At 39.1% G+C, this 21,863-nt stretch overlaps 2 protein-coding genes across 2 annotated transcripts in view; one reads left to right on the top strand and one right to left on the bottom strand.

The window, feature by feature from the left end:
* The first annotated feature begins 314 nt into the window (after positions 1–314).
* On the top strand, positions 315–9,237 carry olfml3a (olfactomedin-like 3a). The gene is made up of 3 exons (XM_085444604.1): positions 315–647; positions 4,455–4,767; positions 7,146–9,237. Exons 1-3 carry the CDS (start codon positions 417–419, stop codon positions 7,928–7,930), a joined length of 1,329 nt encoding a protein of 442 aa, XP_085300730.1. The 5' UTR covers positions 315–416; the 3' UTR covers positions 7,931–9,237.
* A 1,384-nt stretch (positions 9,238–10,621) lies between these two features.
* The window catches only part of syt6a (synaptotagmin VIa), a 121,025-nt gene continuing 109,783 nt past the window's right edge, over positions 10,622–21,863 (bottom strand). Inside the window, exons 8-9 of the mRNA XM_085442987.1 lie at positions 20,019–20,169; positions 10,622–17,315 (exon numbers count right to left, since the gene is read on the bottom strand). Coding sequence (XP_085299113.1) covers positions 17,244–17,315; positions 20,019–20,169 — 223 coding nt within the window. The 3' untranslated portion in view covers positions 10,622–17,243. The remainder of the gene's footprint in view (positions 17,316–20,018; positions 20,170–21,863) is intronic.

Raw genomic sequence — 21,863 nt, 5'->3', positions numbered from 1 at the left:
ATTCAGCTGCATGTCAAGTAGTTGCAGGAGACAGAAACCTTAAAGGTGTCAGAAACTGAAAAAGAAGCTAAAAGCTGTTTACTGAGTGCTAAACTTACAAAGTATGATAAAGTTTCTTTGAGTAAAAAAGTAATCGGAGTAGAGCGGCACTTGTATCGAGTTCTGTTTGTTCTGTATTCCTTACATGTCTCCGGGAGTGTGTACAACAAGTACAAAGTGAGTGCAGCACATTCACTTTTTTTGGGATAGAGAGGGGTAAGAGGCACAAGGCTCCTCCCTGAGAGTTTGTGAAAACATTCCAGCAAAGTGAGAGCGGTCAAATAATCGGAAACTCTCCGAGTGGCCTCTTACTCTTTCTATGCCTCTCACCTTTTTGCATGTGCAGCTGAAACTTATTCTTCTACTGCACGCCACATATGAGCGTTGATGGGTTGTTTGACACTAAGGACAACTCTGCAGAGGCAAACATCAACCCAAAGAATCCTCTAAAACTTGGAGAAAGAAAGAAACTCAGCTGTTCCATTGATCGGCTTACAATGAAGCTGCTGTTTGCCCTCCTCATTTCCACTGCCTGGACTTTCACTGGTGCCCAGTATTACTACCAGGGGCTGATGGATTATCTGGAGAACAGATTGTTGGCTATTGAGGTAAGAATCGACTGTCCTTTAAGTGACTTATGCTTTAAATGGCAGCTCAGATCTCTGTGTAGTCATAAAAACATCATAAACAACAGTTGACTGCCTCCTCCTCTTTTTTTGATTTGAATTTAATGCCTTTCCTAATGCAAAGCAATTAATGCGATGTCTGCCCAGCTCATCAGCTCTACAGCAGCCTTCGGGGGGAACATCATTTGATGCATGCAGCCCTCTCCTTCTCTGTCCAACAATATTACATTTTCTTCAGGGTTTAAGATAGTGACACACCAGTAATGAGTACAAGCCCAACCTTTGTGGCTGTGGCATCAAACATCCCAACAGCCTAACCGAGAAATGTGTTCTTCAGAGGTAGAATGAAGCTGCAGTAAACAAAGAGCCTCGAGGAAAGAATCGAATTACCGAGTGTTCAGTATTGTTTTTCTTTAAAGTGGCTCTCATGAGGCTACATGTTATATCAATGTCATGAAAGTTTGTGCAAGTCAAACACTTATGTTGACTTGAGGATTAAATATCTGCTCACCTAAGGGAGTAATTTAAATAATTCCTTTATTCTTTCGGTTTACATTTACAGAGTCAAACTGTGTGGCTCCGTTGCAACGATGTCATCCTTAAAACTGTTATAAGCGTGAAATAAATACATTTAAAATTAAATCCCACTCACTTCCCCCCTGTGGTCTCAATTCCAATATACTGGCTCAACCTTTGCATTGATATGAACACGGCAATTCATCAGCAAGCTTTCATTGAACTTTCCTTTCCATTTGTCCACAGGCTCACAGCAATGTAAAGGAGGAAGGAGGCAGGGGAGCTATCAGTTATTACATCTCAGTCTAAATAATTCACCTGTCACTCTCACTGTGTCAGTCATGTGCTGAGAAATACAGTGCTCCTTTCTATTTAGTTTAGGCGATAATTGATTGATTGAAACAGGGAAATCTTACCCTCCCACAGTGTTTATAGTTGGAAACACGACTGAGTCTTCGGCTGTAAATGCATTATCCTTACCAATGTGAAAAATACTAATATACTAGTTTCTAAAGTTTACTTGCTTACATTCACCAGCCACTTTTTTAGTCCTCCACGGCCGCTATACCCTCTGCAAAATGCCTTGTGTAGATTAGTCAGTGAAGCAGACTGATCAGCCATCTATCCTCTTATCTATCCTCATACATCCTCTATACAAGGGCGTAACCATCGCTATCCTTGCATCTGTCCATTACCAGCCATTTCCCACTCAAGTTTCTTTGTTTCTTTTCCTTCTGACCAGATGCAGCTTTCTGCACCATCGTTTCATCGTCCAGCTCATAAACACACCACACTGTGTTTATGAGCTGAAAGAAACAATTTCCTTGTTACTGAAACCAATTCTAAAGGTCGATTTCACTAACTCATCTACACTCATTCTCCACTTTATTCTCAAAGTGATTAATAACACATTTCTTCTTAATGTGGCACGAACACAAAGTGCTGGAAACATGAGAATTTAGTCCATATTGACATGCTACTGACATCTGTCCAGCACATCCCTGAGGCGTACTGTTGGATTGAGATCTGGTGACTATGGAGGCCATTTGAGTACAGTGTACTTATTGTCATGTTCAAGAAACCAGTTTGAGATTATTCGAGTTTGAGACATGGTGTGTTATCCTGCTGGAATGAGTCATCAGAGGATGGATACACTGATCATAAAGGCATAGGGTGGTCAGCAACAATACTCAGGTAGGCTGTGGCATTTAAAGAACTTGTATTAAGGGGTGTAAGTGTGCCAAGAAGATATCCTCCAGACCATTATCTATGCTTTCACATTATTCATGCCACATTTGCAGCAGAACTTGAGACTCATCTGACAAGGCAAAACTTTTTCAAGCTGCCATTCAATTTTTGGTGTCAGTTGCAGCTGACTGTCCTCGTACTTCTTTCTTGCTTGGGGTTTGTTGTAGATGAACATTAGAACCAGGTATATACCTCAACTCATTATTCATCTGTCAGCTTGCTGTCAGTTATAACTGTAGAAATGCACAGATGTTGCGATAAAGGAACCATTCATTTACTGGTATCTTCCAATATTTACAGTCTCAAGTGTGATGAATTCGATAGCTCACTGTAAGCAAGCCTTAGGTTTATGATTGTAACTTTTCATAAGTATTCTGCGTAGCAATTTAATACTATCTGTTTAATTGTGCCTTTTATTGAGGCAGTGCCATTTAGTTCCATTTTAAGCTTAAAATAGTCAACATGCTAACTCATACCAAAGATGGACATTTAGGTTATAAACCTGAGACTTGCCTGAACTCAGTGGAGTGTTTCCAGTTTTGGTCTCTGACTGGTGAACCACAATGAGAAATGTCATGCTGGTAGGATACATATTGGGGGATTGGGGGATTAGGGGGATTGAAAATTGAAATTACATATACACAGACTCTATTCAAGTAACTAGCCATTACAAAGCAACGTGGCAAATGGAGAAAAATAGAGCCAGATCTGCAGCAGCTAGAAGATCAAGATAAAGGTGGCACAGAGGACATGAGCCTGCAGGCTGAATGTGGTTTGAATGGTCATTTTATTTGCATTCTTTCACCGATTTAACCCTTTGTGTTCAATATGTAACCAAAATTACAAAACAATATGGCATTTTAAAACCATACACCAAAAAGCAAAAACATGGTTAAAAAGTCCTACCACTTCTTCAATGGGAAAAATAATAAAAACCCTTAAGAGTTTAAGGTGAGTGACTAAATTATTTTAGAGATCTTGCCAGTCAAACCCACATCGGGAGCAAAAATTACTTCTGCTAACTTTTCCTTCTTGTTCATGTCATGACATATAAATGTATTCTTTCCGAAAATGAAATCTTATTTTTCCTGGCATTTATTTCCTGCAAGTTACTCTTCAAAGATAATTTATCTTGTGGAACACTTCCACAACTTCAAATCAAATCGCAAGAAATTTTACTTTCAAAGCCAAAATCTCTTCCTCCTACATCTCTTCTATAGATGCAGTTGTGTGTCCAATTTGCATTCAATCTGCAGCAGGTTGCATCCACATGCAATAAAAAAACTCCACCAAAATAAATCACAAAATGACAATGCTATATACTTCAGAGAACAATAGGCCAGAAAAAAATGTTTCACTGATTAAGTTCTAATTGAATTTTATTATTCGATTTAAATTTAATTAACTGCACAGCCCTACAAAACACTGGAAGAAAACTGCATAAAGTGATTTGCAAATGAAACTCACAGATCTCTTCCACCATGCTTTTATTCTGAAGGTATTTTCTTAAACTTCCACTCCATAACAGCACAGAGAGTTTGTTATCAAACCTGTCCAAATGTAGACTGGTTTTCAAAGGGCACCAAGGAAGAATTGGCTCTAACAATACAGTCCTGGGCACAGATACTGTGTTGGTGTAAAATAAGTAACAGTAGCACTCAAAATAACTGGGATTAATTTTCTAGATGAAATGAATGTTTGCAAAGATACTATAAAGATGGACAACATCAAAGCTTCCTGGAATTAAAACCAAAGCATCAAAGAAATTTACTCTGAAACCACACAGAGTGAGATTGGTCATCAAACAGACTCAAAATTTTACATCAGCAGCAGAAAATGGACAGGATACATTGTTTATACTGTTTTCATGGCAGGAATTTTATTTTGTATCAAACTGATGACCTCAGCGTTTGCTACAGTGTAAACACAGTTTTTTTCCTTGTCATCTGGTTTGAATAAAAAAGAGACAAAAACACATATTCCAGTACATTTTTACACTTGTGTTGCTTTCTGCACGTCTGACAGGACCGCATGCAGCTGTGGCATGAGCAATCCCATCGGTACCACACAGAGATGAAGGATTTCAAAAAGCTGACTGCCGAAGCCATGGATGGACTAAAGAATCACCACAGCATGCTCTTCAAAGACTTGGAAGGAGCAGCTGCTCGAGTGGACCGAGTGGAACAAGAGATGGATTACGTGGAAACCCAGATGTCCCCTCGGGCCTGCACGAACAGGGCAGATAAGGTAGTGGAGCAGGAGGCCTGGGAGATGGAGGAAAGCAGAGGTGAGGAAGAGGAAGAAGAAGAGTGGGAGGAGCTGCAGTCTAGAGTCTCTGGTGAGCTGCGGGGTACACATACATCTCAGCAAAAATGTCTTCTTCAGGTCTTTGATCTTTTATTTTAATTCACAGTGAAGGAATGACACAGTCAGATCCTTTGGGATGTATATATTTAGAGCTACACATCTACAGGACCAGGTTCCACACCATTCCTTCTGCAGAGAGTGTCTCGGAAGAGCCATGCCTCTGGAAAATGGGAAACAAACACGGCACTGTTACAAGTCATTTAGCAGAGTGCTTTGAGTCACTGTGCAGTCATGTTTTCCAGTAGAATTCTGGCTTTATGCAACTCATTTATTTCCGCAGAGCTACTCCCCTGTTTGCACTGTTTGAGCGCAGCGTTTGTCATTATAATCATCACGTCCCAAGGCGAACTGCTGCAAACGGTGCTGCAATACAACTGCTGCACTGAGTCATTAACTCAGGTAATACTAGCTTGGTTGAAACATGATGTAAAAAGTTGTGAAATCAGTTTTTAATTCCTACTCCACGTTGGCAGATTTAAGTGAATGTGGCACATTAAGCCGAAGATGTATAATTTTTGAACTTAAATGGTTCCAAAAACTAAAATCCCCCAATGATAGATCATTAAATTGCTTTGGTGCCATTTACTCTCCTTGCAAGGCAAATGAAAAAAGTATTGATTTCTTTATTTTACTGGCTGACTTTACAAGCCAATCAATAACACATTAATTCAAGGATTAGGCTGTAATATCATAAACCCATTGCTTAGGCTCATAATGATGGTCATACACAGTATTCTCAAAATCAAAATAAAGTCTATGATTGAACAACAGCCTTCTATATTAGCTTTTGTGTGCAATCTATTCATGGAGGGAAGGACAGAAAGTGACCTGAGGTCAGTGACATTATTCTCATGTTCGCCGGAATGATCTCTGCACACAGTTCTCCATTGTGAACGTCTGTGAAGTGACCCAGAATGAACTTTACTGCATTGTAGAGACCCAGTTCAGCTTCTGCAAGCACAATGCTGGCATACATGCCATTGGGGCTTCCGTTTTGTGTATATTTTGGCAAAAGAACGATATTAGTCTTCTTTCTCTTCATTCTGCCCTTGTGCTGCACTCATATGAGTCTGAGCCCAATTCCCCGACTGGTTTGAATTTGCCTTTAATTTAGAGAGCCAGATAGAAATGACCACAGGCTGCTGGGTGAAAGGCTGCAAATACACATTTTAGTTGAAGAGTTGCACTTTACTGAAACATGCTAATGAAACTAAATAGGAAAAATATGTTTAAATTATGTTTTTATTAATTCCACTGTTTTTTTTTTGTTTTTTTTTACATTTCTATATATTTATACAATTGTATAATGTCTGTTTTGACATGAGGTTTAGAATATAGATGCAACTCTTTCCAGCTGTTTTCCAGTTTGGTCTGTTTTATTTCCCTTTAACCAGGTAATCAGTCACATGGATTACAGTAAGAAAAGCAATTACACTACACAGACAATGGCACATTAATGAGGGTCGATTAAAAAAATAGCTCAAACTTACATCCAGCAGCTCTCTTGTGAAACAAATGGACTAAGCGAACTTGTGATTTTCATGTTACAGTCTCAGTGTTTCTTGGAGCAACTGAATAAAAGCGTTGTTCTGGTGGCAGACAACGCAGACATGCCATGTAAAAGTATAAACAGTCTATGTTGTAGGCTCTGCATAGATTCATGTATAAGGCTAAGTAATCTTATAATCAGTCTATGCTGTTAACAGAGTGACAGTGACAATAATGTTGTTGTCACAGGTGTAATTTATGGAGGTGTTATCACTACATTTTTAGTTTACAGCTTTTGTTATTTTGTTATTGCTTTTGCTATTATTATTATTATTATTTGTTTTTTTAAATGAAACTATCAGAGGGTATTTTTTTCTGTGGTAGTAAAATTGTAGAGGAACAGTATGATGGGCACTGCAGTAAAGGTTATTAAATGTTATATTTTGTATTAGGTACTTTTTATCTGAAATGATATTTCAGATAACCTGAGATAGTTACAGCTTATCATATAAACATTTCAGGTTTCTGGCATTTTCAAACAGGAGGTTTGTTGTTGCTTTTTCCTTCCTTCTAGAGGAAATTTTGGGGGTTTGTTGGGCAGGTCTGGGATATTTACTGGAAATGGAAATGACCTGCAGCACTAACAAAAATAATGTCTGGTATTATTAACTGACTGGCAAATATGATCTGCAACTGGAGCAGCTGACTAGATGGATGTACTGGTCAGTTAAAAATATATGTACATAATTTAAAGTATATGCAGTATATGAATAGTCCATTAATTTAAAATAAGTGAACATAACCAGTGGCTCTTTCCACTTCACCAATATCCTCTTCTGTGTGTTTTTTCTCTCGCTGCAGACTGTGTTGAAATAATTTCTGCCATCCAATCAGTGAAAATCATGAAACGAGTGGGCAGTCCCAAGGGCATGTGGACCAGAGACCCGAGATCCTCCAAGGTTTACATTTTTAATGGCACATCAGGAAACACCATCTACCAATTCAAATCTGTACTTGACTTTTCACGCTCCCTGGGAGTCACAGGCAGCAGAAGCATCAGGCTTCCCTCTGAATGGAGCGGCCCTGGTAGCGCTGTTTACAATGGCTATTTGTATTACATAAAGCAGGAGGCTGAAGCAGATATGCAGGTGGTTAAATATGACCTTCTGAGTGGCTCAGTGACAGAAACTGCCATGTTCCCTGTGGAGGGCCGTGCCACTGTGTACAACCTCAATCCAGAGACTGTTGCAGACCTTGCAGCAGATGATGGGGGTCTCTGGCTCTTGTATGCCCCCAGTGACAGTGAACCAACCATCAGCCTTGCAAAGATGGACGCTGCCACTCTTGATATAGAGCAAATCTGGGACACTCGATGCCCGCGGGAAAATGCAGAGGCGGCTTTTGTAGTGTGCGGGACTGTCTATGTCGTTTACAACACCCGTCTGGCCAGTCGCTCGCGGGTTCAGTGTGTCTTTGACGTCAACGACATGGTGCTCAGTGAAGAGGCTCCACTCATCTACTTCCCCAGGAGGTACGGGGCCCACGCTAGTCTGAAATACAACCCTGAGGAGAAGCAGCTTTACGGCTGGGATGACGGCTACCAAATTATTTATAGACTGACCATGAAGAGGAAACTCCTGGCTTGACAGCAGAGAAGTGGTGTCATATTTTCAAAGACATATAAAAAATAGTAACAGGGAATTTATATAGCCTATCCACCTTTTCCCTATTCATGTGATACTTTGTTTCTGCAATAGTTAAACCACATAACATCCCTTTCTTCTCAGAAGGGTTCTTTTTAAATTATAGCCTTTTTACACTTTGACTAGAAAGCTAAGATTTGCATAAATTTTGATTTTTGTCTCATTTCTAAAGTGTGTTTTTAAATAAATATGAATGTTTTCACAGAAAATAAATGATAAGATGACATGCTAATTACTGGCCTTTGGCTGTGGTTTCACATTTTAACTGAAAGGAAGGTTATCTGAACAATTAAAGAGTGCACCTTTGAAGTAAACGGAACAAAAACTTCTGTCCCCACCAAGAGAACCTATTCCTCTTATAAGTGTGGTGTCTGGTCTTACTATCAAGTCAACAACTTAGAATTTCTAACTGTCTTCGAGATGCGTTGGAAATGACTGTGTGAACTTCTGCAAAAACAAAATAAAAGGAGGTCCAGTGTAACCTCTACCAGGCAAAGCTGACACATTTTTAAGGAATCCACACAAATGACATTTTTAATAGTTTTCATCATATTTCTGTGTGCATAAAATCTAAGCTGAGACATGTAATACCTTCAGTGTGTCCTGGGTGTATTCTGGGGGCTCATACCTGGAACAGCTTATTTAGGAGTTGCCCAGGAGGCATCCCACCCAGTCAGATACCAAAACCGCCTCAGCTTCACAGAGATGATTCATATCATGAAGAATATCATCTACCGCTGCCATTTCCAGTTTAATAAAACATACAGATTCAGCAAGCGCAGGCTTCACAATCTTTGTCAGGGTAATGAGAAACTAGTTCATCAGTTGTTTTGCTAATAAACACCTTAATCTTCATCGATATATTTAATCCCCAATTGATGTCATACAGTGCTGAAGACTTTTAATTCAACTTGGATTTCTTTAAATTCTTCTATTGGCATGCCTGTTTTTTTCTGAGCTCAATGCTTTACTTTTGATTTTTATATTTTAATATTTTAATCAAATTTGCCATTAACACATAGTTTTATGTGCAGTGAGGTAATACTGTTATTTGATTGTAAAGAAATTCCTCTGTCACTGGTCATTGCCAATTCGTGGTAAATATGATGATCACTGTATTAATTTATTACTCGTCCTCACCAGAAAAATGAAGATGTCCAGCAAGATGCAGGAGACTGTCAACATACATAAAAGAATAATAGACCAGTGAGACTCTAATCTTGTCATTTTGCATTAAACAGTAGAACATTGAGGGATTTTTTAAATTTGTTTTTTTGTTGTCTGTGCGCCTTTCTGTCACCAGTTTTTTAATAAAATTAGAAGTTCTTAGGTAGCCCATTCTTCTGTTTGTGATGTTTGCTGGTGGCTGGAAAGCAGCTAATATGTGAATTAATATCTGGTGGTAATTTTGACTTACACCCAAAATAGAAATAAAAAGTTTAAGACAGGCAGTAGTGTTATAATCTGTCTGATGTTCAGAAATACAATCTAATGCTGATGTCGAACTGAACCATTTTATGTGCTTAGTTAAGACGAATTCAAGCGCCAGCTAATCAAACATCGTTTTTCTTTAAACACCCCAGTGCTGCCAGCAGCCAATCAAAACCCATTATGTAATTATCCAGAGAGTGGGATAATTGCTTATACAGTTTAACATCTCAATAAAGGGGAAGTTGATTATTGCATCTTGCAATCACCCTATTTTACTCAAAAAGGGTTTGCTCATGCTAACTGATAGTGGAAGCTCAGTTAGGTGAGCTGTGAGTGTTTGGTAGTTGTTGCTACGATGATCATGTGAGCAAAGATGCACCCCAGATGTCACGTGCTGAAACAACATGTATGCATGAATCTTCAGTCCTCCAGATCAGTGCGTTTTAAATCAAGCTACCTTTAGTATGTCCCATTTTTTAAGCAGGTCATTCTGGTTATTTGTTTTGGCAGATGTCAAATTACACACGACACATTCCCCAAAGGTCTCCTGGGATCAAACCAAAGATCTTTTGCTTTTGAAGTAAATGTGTAAACCACTGCACCATGCAGCCACTACTGAAACACACTTTAAGTAACAACGATAAACTAATATGCTTATGTTTTTAGACTTCTGGCATCAGCTAAGTAGAACTATCAGTAACAGTTCTCACGAAAATGCTAGAGAACACCTCTGAGGGTGATCTGAAGAAGTGGCCCGTAACAAACTCGCAATAACAAATTCAGTTAGTGTAGCGTGAAGAGGTTATCATTTCTCTGCTCTGTTTCTGCTCTTAGAAAAATGCTATTGTGGATTCTTGAATAATACGTGCTCAACTGTTGCAATGTGGAGTGTTAATAAGCAGAACACTTCCTTTATAACAAAAGAAAAATCAATGAAGTAGCCAAACATGCTAGTGAGCATTATTGGAGGCCTTTTCTTGAGGTCACCTTCCCACTACTTGGTGAAAAGCTGATCATATTGACCCCTTATAACTCAGTTTTTACACTCTCACGAACACGAATCCAGTAGAATCAATAACTGAAGGCTCATTATTCCTGCAATGCAACATGGATAACAGTCTTCCAAATCCACATGAAGGAAATACAATATATACAGAGCTTAGCTAGTATCTTAAATAAAAAATGACACAAAACAAACAAAACTATGAAAATGCCATTCAGTTTATTAGAGCCTGTCAAGTCCTAACTGCTGTGTGCTGTGTGTGTGTGTCCACCCCTCATTTAATTCGACCATTAGATTCAGTCGGAATCCCATTTCCTCCGTGCTCAGTCCTGCTTGTTAAGCCGCTGGCTGTGTTGTCATTATATGGTGTGTTTGCCAGAAAATTCTCAGCACAGAGCCTATTTTGCAGAAGTCTTTTAATCAAAGAAAAGAAAATCATGTCACAGAACTGATAACACATCACGCCCCATGGGAGAAAAAAACAACAAGCAATTTTCTGATGTGGATTTACTTGTTAAGACACAAAGAAGGCGGTGGAAATACTCTATGCCATTTCAGTTTTTTACACAATGGTTCACTCAGCGTTTGAATCTCCATAATGATCTAAATTCTAAAAGGAACCCATAATAGACATTTGTCTGAACTAACATTTTCTCAAACATTTCTATTATTACATATACAAAATGCCCGATAAAAAATTGGAAATTCAGTGCTATCATAACAGTTGGAAGGGATATGAGATCATATCAAGAAACATTACAATATTAGGCAAAGAAGGAAGGTCTTTAAACAGTCCATAAACTGAGGCAATTGATTTAACAGATTTTATCTACTATGAAAACACACCACATTGTTAGACCATCATAAAGTACGTTTTATAAAAGAACAGAAACTACATTATAATATTTCAACACATGTTTCAGATTTTACATTTAAATAAGATATTAGAAATCGATGAATATTGGTGTTAGTCTACAGAGGAATTTCACCATTGAAAACTGCGTGGATGAGAGCAAATTTCAAACATCTGTGAAAGGGGTGTTGATGCTATGATGGATTACACCAAGCACAAACAATAATGCACTGACTCACTCTCATGGTAACAAGTGCCAATTAGAGAAATGCCACTGCTCTATAGATACTGACCTGTCCACCCATCAGCTGCCCCCGCTTTGTCATCCCAGCCTCTTACGGAAATACAGCAGTATTAAACTGCTCTCTCTGGGTAAACTTCCCATGAAGGAAATTACTAAAACAGGCCCTACTCGGTCTGCTGAATCCATCTGCTCATGTCTTGATATCTGGACCCAACTTTTCAATGACATTTTCACAGACTCTGTGATAAACAGCATGTTCATTGTACAGCAGCCTGCAGTTTAAGTATTCCTTTGCCAGAGATGTCTAGACGGTTGAGTGCCATTGCCAAGAACATTGTTAAATATTAGATTAAATTTGCTGTAGGCTGATGTTATAACACAAAATTACTATTTAATAAATGGTCCTCATGTCAGAAAATTTTTTTATCTGTACAAGCCCTACCAAATATAATCTTTAAATGTTGTCTGTCAGCCTCGCTGCTTAACATTTACTCTGCATATTATCATGTCTGGGCTAAATGTCCTGATTTTAACTCCAGAAAATTATGAAATAAATGTTTATTCTGGTTACAAAGCTAAAACAAAAAATCCCTAATTATACAATATTAGCATAGCTTTAGTTAAATTTTGTTTTGTTTACAAAGAGTTGTGTATGAGCATGCAGCAGGTAGGCAGAAAACCACAGAATATCTTTATTAACAAGGGTAACTTGTAGTAATAAAAAATAAGAATATAGTTGCCAGAAAAAAACAGTAAAATAGGTGACTATTTTTCACTGGATTTTTTGCTGGATAGCTAGCGCTCATAACCAGAGATAAAATAACATGAAAGTCAGGTTAGTATGACAAAGGAGTTTCTGTGTGATTGAGGTCCACGTTAAAAAGCAGATGCACAAGTGGTAGACTAAAAATACATCCTCAATGAGAGCAGTCCGGAGGTTCACCACAAAGTAACCTTGAAGGAGAGATTGGCCTATTAAAAAAAAAAAAGTACATTGTGGGGGGGTCCAAATTCATAGGCTGCATCCTCCTGACGGTCTACGTGGACCGGGTCCTCCTTAGGCCGGGTAGACCGGAAGTGAGCGGCTGTGAAATTGAACAGTCCAGCCTTCAGTTTTGCGTCACCAGCTGTCTCGGTGGAGTTTAATAAACTTGGCCATCTGCTCCTTTCTATCTAAAATATAACAGGACACTGACGTAAATTCTCGATCATTCACACGTCTGTTTAATCAGTTTTCCGTTTGACGTTTATTCAGCTGTGTGAAAACTATAACTTTAATCTCAGCCAAACTGATTTACTCACGAACAAATAAAACAGTAAAAAAAGCCAAACAATAACATTTTAAAGTTATCTAAGCGACACATATATAATGTTTAACCTGAGTAGCGAAAGACCGCGGGGGGGTTGAAAATGATGTGCAGGGAGTTTGCTGTTATCTAGCTAGCTAGCTATCGAGCTGGTGGGTAACAGACGCCTCCGAAAATGTCGGCGCACTTTTGCAGATGTGTGATATCTTGATAAACCAAGCAGAGTTTACACGCCCACATTCTCGCCTGAAAATATCTTAAAAGTTTATTTTGTGACCCAGAAAGATTAATAAGAGTAATATTAAAACTTAGTAGCGACCGCCATTGTTGAAAACTGGAATTGGCTGGGCCACACTATGAATTCTGGGACATGGTGGGCCAGGAAGGACACACCCGACCCATCCTTCAAATTCGGGGAAAACGAGGACGCAATTGTCGGCTGCATTTGGAGGAGTCTACGAATTTAAACAGCCTTTGTCGCGTCGCTGTGATGTAATCGGCCTACAAATGTGGCCTCAGGAGGATGCAGCCTATTAATTTGGACACCCTCTATATGTATTGCTCTTTTCCTCTCTGCTGTAAAAGGCTGATGGAGTTTTGTCGTCACCACACCTGGTGGGCAGGTGGTGTGGACATCTAAGTCTGTTTATGCGATAACTCAAGAATCACATGACCTAGGAGCTTCAAATTGATATCATACGTGCATGTACAAAACATCTTGTATAAAGTTGAATTTCGGGGACCTTGACCTTGGAATCTCAGTGGCCTCGGCGTAAAGGTCCATGACGAAATATTTTCAGTTAAAAAACTGCTTTTCATCTTAATAAGTGTCAAACTTGATCATAAGAGAGCAGTCAAGGCCATGCCGGCAACCAGCTAGGAACTATGAAATGGCTTGTATTCATTTTATGTGATACTGCAATTTGTGCTTCATTTTGCTATCTGCCCTGAATAAAAAATACATAAATAAATAAATAAAAACCTGCCTGCTGCAGCATACTATTAATCTTAGGTGTTTTTACAAATGCACTGAAAGTTCTGGGTGCTGACTTTTTCTAACTATTATATGATGGAGAATCTGTAAAAGCTCAAATATTTGTTGCATTAGATGATCTTTAACCTGTCAGCTCCTCAGTACAAAGTCTGTATGATAATTGATTGTGCTAATTTGGGAGTGATGCAGCTAACAGTCCGGAAGTTTCACGGCTTCTGAATGGTTGTAATGTCTCCTGCATGATCTGTCTAGTCTTTGTCAAAACCAAAAGGTATCATTTCTGGGAGTGACAGAACTTCAGATTATGTCATATTGTGTGATCCATATGAGAAAGGACAGCTTAGGTAATTTCCTGATTTGGTCTCCTGACATTGTTTAAGTACTTGTGAGAAAACTAAAAAAGTCACAGAAATCAGTTAACGTTTGGGGGATTAAACAATAGACTGTAAATAAAAGATGAACATAGCCTCCTTGTTTGAAAAGTGAAGCCAATATGGAAAGTGCCTTAAGCAAGTTTTCTTCCAATAAATAGTAGAGGCTGACTCATCAGGTTGCAAGTCTACAGGAAGAAAAACCCTTCTGCTCAATGAGTCTCAGTAAACCTCTTGTCAAATTTGCCACTAGCATTTAAAACAATAAAGTAGAATGTGCTTTATGTTGGCCTAGGCTATGATTGATGAGCAGTATTTGGGTCATTACTCCAAAGTAATACATCACACATTTCTCATTACTTTCCTCATAAGTAATGTAGTACATTACATAATTACTCATTCGGGAAATTAACTGGTTACACTTGCTAAATTAATTTTGTGTTTTCCTTTAATAATCAGTTAACTATATAAACCCAAAGCTATAATGCACAAACTGACACAAATCCCTGTCTCACTGAGGACAAACATATCAGATCTGCCTTTTAGTGTCACCTACAAACACAGAACCTACAATGTGCTTTCTTTGCTAGCTTTTGCATTAGCATGCTATCTGTGCAGATGCCTGCAAAGAGCCAATGCTGTGTGAGCAGTACAATGTGGCTGTTTCTATTGTAGATGTAGTTTGCACTTTGCCATTGCGCTCTTGTTCTTTCGTGCAATAAAAATAAAAGGAATATCCAAAGTTCCACTCCTTAAATGGTGTAGACCATTCTGAGATCATCATTCCAAATCATCTGATTGTTGTGTAAATATACATTTAAAAGGCCATGTTTGATTTGTTTTTGTTTTTTTAATTCTAAAGAAAAAGTGACGCTTTGGAATGTAAGTAATGACAAAATTGTAACTGTAATGTAAGTACTGAATGTAGTACACGAATATGTTAAATTACTGTGATATTGAAAAATGCTATACTAATATATAATAATATTATATAATGTGTTACTTTGGAACATGGTACACCCAACACTACCGATGAGTCCCTATGAGAGTGGAGTGTTCCTCGGTTTCTCAGCATCATCCACCCCTCTCTCAACACATAGGGCTCCAAAACACCAACATGGTAATGGTAAAAATGGGCAGCTTCACAACAGGACTTTATTAACCAAAGGGTCATATCACGTTGGCTGCAGACATCTTTTATATACAGTCTATGAGCTTAACATAATTGGATATAAAAAAAACCCGAGTTCATAACTTGTTCAAGTAAGTGCTTAATTAAACTTACACAAATTTAGTATCCATTGTATGTAAGGGTTATGAGGGAGCTTGACTGAAATTGCATCATCGTCACTTGTGCAGCATTGCAGCTGCTAGTCTGTAAAGTCAGTACGATAAAGCAATGCAACGATCCGTTCAAAACTGTAACTCGGTATGATGTCTGGAGTAAAAGGCAGTTGTATCAAACATATCAAAGGTGTATATTCCATAGATACGCAGACTGCATCCATCATCTTTTATCCAACTAAAACTTGAGTTACTGTAAAGAGAGCCAATAATTACCAGGGACCAATCAAATTAATAATACTGATACAGATCAAACATTTTCTCACATCAAATATCCTCCAAATGCCACATATTACAGATCCAGCCTAATTTATCCCTGTAAGTGAATCCAGCAGTATAATTAGACAGCATAAACATCAAGAAAGTTGTTTTTTTCATTTAATATTTTAAATCCTTACCACCAACAAGGCTACATAAATTAAAGTCATTTTTTAAATCTAGCCTTATCATTATATTTCTCTTCTGTTTTTTTCTGTTTAGATAAAACATACATATGGTAACCAGCAGATGCCTGTACATAAAGCTATACACATCCACCAAAATCAGATGAAAAAAATAACATAAAAAAACACAATATGTGACAAAAGTGTTTCTGAAAGGTGTTTTTCTCTGAAAGAAAACATGAGCGTTGGTGGGAGTTTTCACCTGGATAAGAGGGTGAGATTGCAACATCAAACAGAGAAAGAGGTAAGGGTGTGTAAAGTGTGCTCGCATTTTCACTGTTTACAGAAACCTTTGCAGCTCCCTCTGTGAAAACGTTTGTGTGTCAAAATAATATTTTGTCTTTTAAAATCTGGCTGTGCCTTTGTGTGGTAATTTAACCTCCTACCTCTTACGCTGAAAATGGACAAAGACCCGAAAAAAATCTGCAATGCAGCCAATTTGCTCTGCTGTGAAGCCCAATAATCTTGCAGCTTTTCTTCTTTGTCATGTGAAATGTCTGCTTTTGAAAACACACCAAAGCTGCAGTTTGTCAGGCTGACAATATATTAGTTTCAGTCTGATTCAGCCTCTCTTCAGTAAGATGGAGATCTGATAATTGCTTCTGTTAGTGATGAAACTGGAAGTACAGCAAACTCAGCTGGAGCATCACAAACAATAACGAATGGTGGAGTGGTTTTATATCTAATATTTCCAAAATGCTACACTCAGCATCATTTATTCTTATACAGCTGTAGAGTTTTGAAAAAGCTTCAGATCTCTTAAGGTCTTCTCCTTTTCTGCTGAGGCCATGTCCTCAGCTTCCCTCTGTGAAACCTCCACTGCTTTCAAGGAGTGATATCCCACTGAGCTTTTTTCTTTTTTTTTCATCAAACATCTCTGCAGTGCAATGTTGAATCTTCAGTGTTTAAAAAGTCTCCTGTGAGGACACCAGAATCAGCTCGTCTCAGCTCAGACGGCTCAGTATCTGCAGACTGCATGTCCGCCAAATGACTTCGGGCCATCAAAACACCCACGTTTGAAATTGAGGACCCTAAATTTTTACCCGAAAACAGAGTTGGTTTTACACAACTAACTGATGGACAGTAGTCCGAGATCAGTTCTTGGGAGTGCTCTGGGACTAGACTCGAGGAAGGGAGAAACAGAGGGAGAAAGTGGGAGAGGGATACACGCTGGGGTTGTATTTCTCCTCAATCAGACAGACAGGAAGTGGTTTAGCAGGAGGACGGAAACCCCCTTCTGGGCTGCTGGGTCACAGGTGGCTCTGCTCAGGGACTGGCTGGGGGCCTGGGTGAAGGGCAGGAGCCCTGGCTGTCAAAGCTGGCTGTCCTCGCCTTCCACTACAGGGCACACAGACACAAGGCAGTGATTTATGGCACATATGTCGCTTTGCTCATGAAACCTCAGCACTAAACATACAAAATCTCATCATTGTTTCTTCTTCTGTGCCTTAAAAGGTTGAATTCAAAACAAAGAAAGCTCCCTAATCACCTACACCTTATTCCGCAGAACTTTCTTTTATTTTCATTTTCTTGGAGCTATTTTCCAGAAAACTTTCTTTAATGATGCAAAATGTAATAGAGTCACATCTAGCTGTAAAAAGCCTTATGATTTGGCTGCAATTATAATAGAAATAAAGAAAGCCACAGTTGTTATCTTTAGTGCTGGCTTGTGTATAATGAAATTTGCTTTAAATATCCATCAAGTTTTGGAACGGCAATTTCTATTACGCAGAATTAAAGACTGAATTTGTTGCCATGGGTTCAGCAATGCTCTCACTACTTCCTAAAGTTACCATGGTTTTTAAATTTGCTTCATGTGTATTCTGATTGATAATTGCTTTGTAGCTGCATTTGCATTGAAAGTGGACGTGGTATGTGTTTCCTTGGTTCTTTTTCTTATATTCTCATCAGCCAATTGATTAGGTACACCTTTCTAGTACTGGGTTGGATATCCTTTTGCCTTCCATCACCTACAAATAGGTCATGGAAACCTTCAGAGATTTTGATCCATGTTAAAATGATAGCACGACACAGTTGCTTAATACACTTTGTTGGTGTCACATTCTTCATGGGAATCTCCCATGACTGTGGAGGCCATTTGACTCATCATTACGCTCAAGAAACCAAATTGAGATGATTTAAGCATGGTGCGTTATCCTACGTAAGTAACCATCAGAAGATGGGTAAACTGTGGTCATAGGGGCATAGACATGGTCAGCAGCAATACTTAAGTTAGCTGTCAGGTTTAAAAAAATATAATCTGTTACTTGGAGCCCCAAAATGTGCCAAGAACATCTCCCCACTCTATTACACCACCAGCAGTAGCCTGAACTGTTGATACAATGCAGGTTGCTGTTTACACCAAATTCTGATCCTACCATCTGAATTTTGCAACAGAAATCGAGACTCATGAGAGCAAGCAACATTTTCCCGAATTTTCTTATCCAATTTTGGTGAGCCTGCATAAACTGCAGCCTCACTTTCCTATTCTTAGCTGCCAGGAGTGGATGAAATACAGAGTTTGCTCTAGATTAAGAACCAGCACAAGCCTGGTGGGAAAGCTTTAGTAGAAATGTTATTTGAGTTACTGTTGCCTTCCTCTCAGCTTAAAGCAGTTTGGCCAGGCAGCTCTGACCTCTGGCATAAACAAGGCATTTCTGCCCAGAGAATTACCGCTCACTGGATGTTTTCTCTTTTTCTGAGCATTCTCTATAAACTCTACAGATGGTTGTGAGGGAAAAATGCCAGTAGATCAGCAGTTTGTGAAATGCTCAGACCAACCAGTCTGGCACCATCATACCATTTTCAATGTCACTTAAATCACCCTTTATCCCCATTTTGATGCTCACTTTTAGCTTCAGCAGGTCCTCTTGACCATGTCTATATGTCTAAATAAGTTGTTCTGATGTGATTGAGCGATTAGGTATTTGTGCTAATGAGCTGTTGAGCAGGTGTACCCAATGAAGTGGCTGGTAAGTGTATATACAAAGGGGAAAGGCAAAGGTTAACTTTTGAATAAAGCCTTTATGTATGTAAGCTGTTCTAAAAGCTCAGTTTCATTTTTTTCTACACTTGGCTCCGTATGATGTCAGGAGGAAGGGATTTCTGTAATGTACTAATGTGAGCCAGTTTGATCATAGGAGACCAACCCAAGTACAATTTCAAAATTCTATTATTGAGGATCAGCCAATCGGAAGAAGCTTGGCTTAAAGCGAAGCTCATTAGAGACAGTGGAACAACTGACAGGCTTCACCAAAGTCTGGTATAAGAAACATAGGGATTACTTTCAGTCTGAGAATGAATATATGGAGCTACAGTTTTAGGATAATAGGCCCCATTTGAAAAAAACAGGAAACTTTTAAAAAGTAACAATAATATAGAATATTTTAAAGAAACCAAGCAAATATTTTCTATGTCATTATAATCTTTGGTACACATGTAGCATAATTCTAAGTTTTGACTTCCTACTTGTAAGGTACACATAAAAAGTAAAACTGTGCTGCTTTTTAGTCGCTTCTTAACTTCTATTTGTCAACGTCTTTCTTGCTGATTGTGCTAAGCCAATTTATCTATTATTATTTGTTGTTTGTGCGATGCTAATGCATGTGCCGACAGCTATCATTGCACTAATCGATTGGTCAAGAAGAGTTCCAGGTCCAGGAAGTCCAGGTTTTACAACAATCATGTTTTTTGATGTTTATGGATTTTGCTTTGGTTTTTAGAGATATCAATATTCTCATAAAGAGTACACTTAATTACCTCAATAAGCAGTTTTCCAGTGGCTGCTCCAAAGTGTATTGATGAATGAGCCAAATTAGACAAACAACTAACTTTAAAGTTAATTTGCAAAGCGCTCCGTGGACCTGTGACTCAAACCTCAAGCAGCATCTTTCTTCAAGTCTCTCCTTCAGAGCCCTTCACAGTTTGAATCCTCTTCCCTATAGCAATGTTCCTTAAGTAGGCTGAGAATTACCAGCTAAGCACCCTGATTCCTCATCCAAAATCATAAACACGCACAGAATAATCCATCCTCAAACTTACCTCCTTCTCAGATTTCTTGGGCTCCAGCAGGGGGTGCCAGTGTGCAATGGGCTTCCGCGGATAGGCCAGCATTTCGTTCCAGTGGTCCCTGCCAAGTCCCTCAGCACTGCATCCGACCCTCATCACACCAATGATCTCATTATGACCTACCCTGTAGGGACACACGCATACTGGTATGAATACGTCTGATTTAACTTGAGGTGACATCTCATACATCACATTGTTTATAACTGTAAGACGCCCATTTTGTAATCAGAGGAGACACAAATCTGAGTGTGGTTGTCCCGCCGATTGACGCGGTGGATCTGCAGCTGATCCGCTCTGTGGCAGAAGAACTGACTCGCTTCAGAGCTGATCTCTGCTCTCCTAACAATGTGAAGTGTAAATGGAGGAAACACATAATCCCCGAGATTATTAACAGCACTGGATTTTCTCCTTGCATAATAGCAGACTGTAAAGAAAGCACTTGGGGTCGCACCTCTAATCCTGGTACTGCTCTGCTAATAAGAAAGATAAAATATGATCTATATACATATATATATTTGGGGGGTTTTCCCCATAAAAAATGTCTCCTACTTCAAATGAAATGATTATGTGATTATTCCAGTCAAAAAGAAAGTTTGTGTTTTAAATAGACTTTATACACCAGGACTATAACGTGTATACAACACTAAAAGCATCTTCAGCTCTACTGGACCAGTAGGTGTAGGATTATAAATCAGTTTATAAGAGAAACACGTCAGGTGGAGACTAATTTGGAGGCTGGGCAAAGTTGTCCTGTATAGTGGATATACTGGACAAAGGATGTTGAAGGAGGAGCTGCCGGGCAGAAGACTCATGAATGTAGTGAGGCAGGATATGCAGAACGTCCATGTGACAGAAGATCATGTGATATGGTGAGATGGAGACAGATGGTCTGCTGTGGCGATTCTTAAAAGGAGAGCAGAACAAAGAAGAAGATAGGAGACATCTCATATGAGGCCTCCTTCCTCCTGTCTGTACATAGATGTGAGTATTAAGATCTGTTGGTGAGGAAATGCTCTCCATTTCTAGATGATTGAAACCTGCAGCTGTGCAATGGTCATTGGTTGTGGCAGCTTCGGATGACCTCAGTAACCCAGCTCATGTCAGGCATATTCAGTAGCAGACATTATGGGAATGATGTTGGCAAAAGAGGTGTCTGGATGTGTTATGAATCCATAAAGACCTACATTACTATGTCAGTCATACCTGTTTTTGTAGTTAGTTTTGTCTCCTCAGTCAGTCACATCTCCGTGTTTGTTTGTCTTTCTGTCTTCTGTAGGTTTGTGCCTGTGTTTCTGTATTATTTATTTCCTGCTCCTGTTCTGTATTTTGTCCTACTTGCCTTATCTCGTTATCCCAGATTTGTTCCCACTGTGTTTCCCACCTGTTTCCTCTCCCCTCATTACCTGGTGTGTATTTGTTGTCTGAGTCTCCCGTCGTTCTTTGTCGCATTCTCCCTGAGGTTACGTGACCTGTGTGGTCTGTATTGTTTCCATAATGCCAGTTCCATATGTTCTTGGTTCCTGCCTAGTCTAAATTTTTCTTATTTTGTATTTTGCACGAGTTACAGCAATAAAGCTGTTTTTTGAGTCAAGGTTTGTTATCTGCCTCCTGCATTTGGATCCACAGTCTGCCTGTCACACAGCAACATATGACACAGACATGTATGCCAGCATCAACCATGACTGTAGTCAGCTTTAGTGATGTGTCGGTCGTGAACGAAATGGCTCTTAGAGCCGAAGTGAACGAGGCGAGCCGGCTCCTTATCGCGAGCTGTGGGTTGTTTTTTTTTCTTTCTCACACCCTCTCTCTCACACTTTT

Source organism: Copadichromis virginalis, linkage group LG20 (assembly GCF_057382275.1).
Source record: "Copadichromis virginalis isolate Kocher_CV1m ecotype Utaka linkage group LG20, C_Virginalis_male_GT1.1, whole genome shotgun sequence".
Lineage (NCBI taxonomy): Eukaryota > Metazoa > Chordata > Actinopteri > Cichliformes > Cichlidae > Copadichromis > Copadichromis virginalis.
Note: the sequence above shows the minus strand (reverse complement) of the source record. Positions and strands in the feature narration are given on the sequence as shown.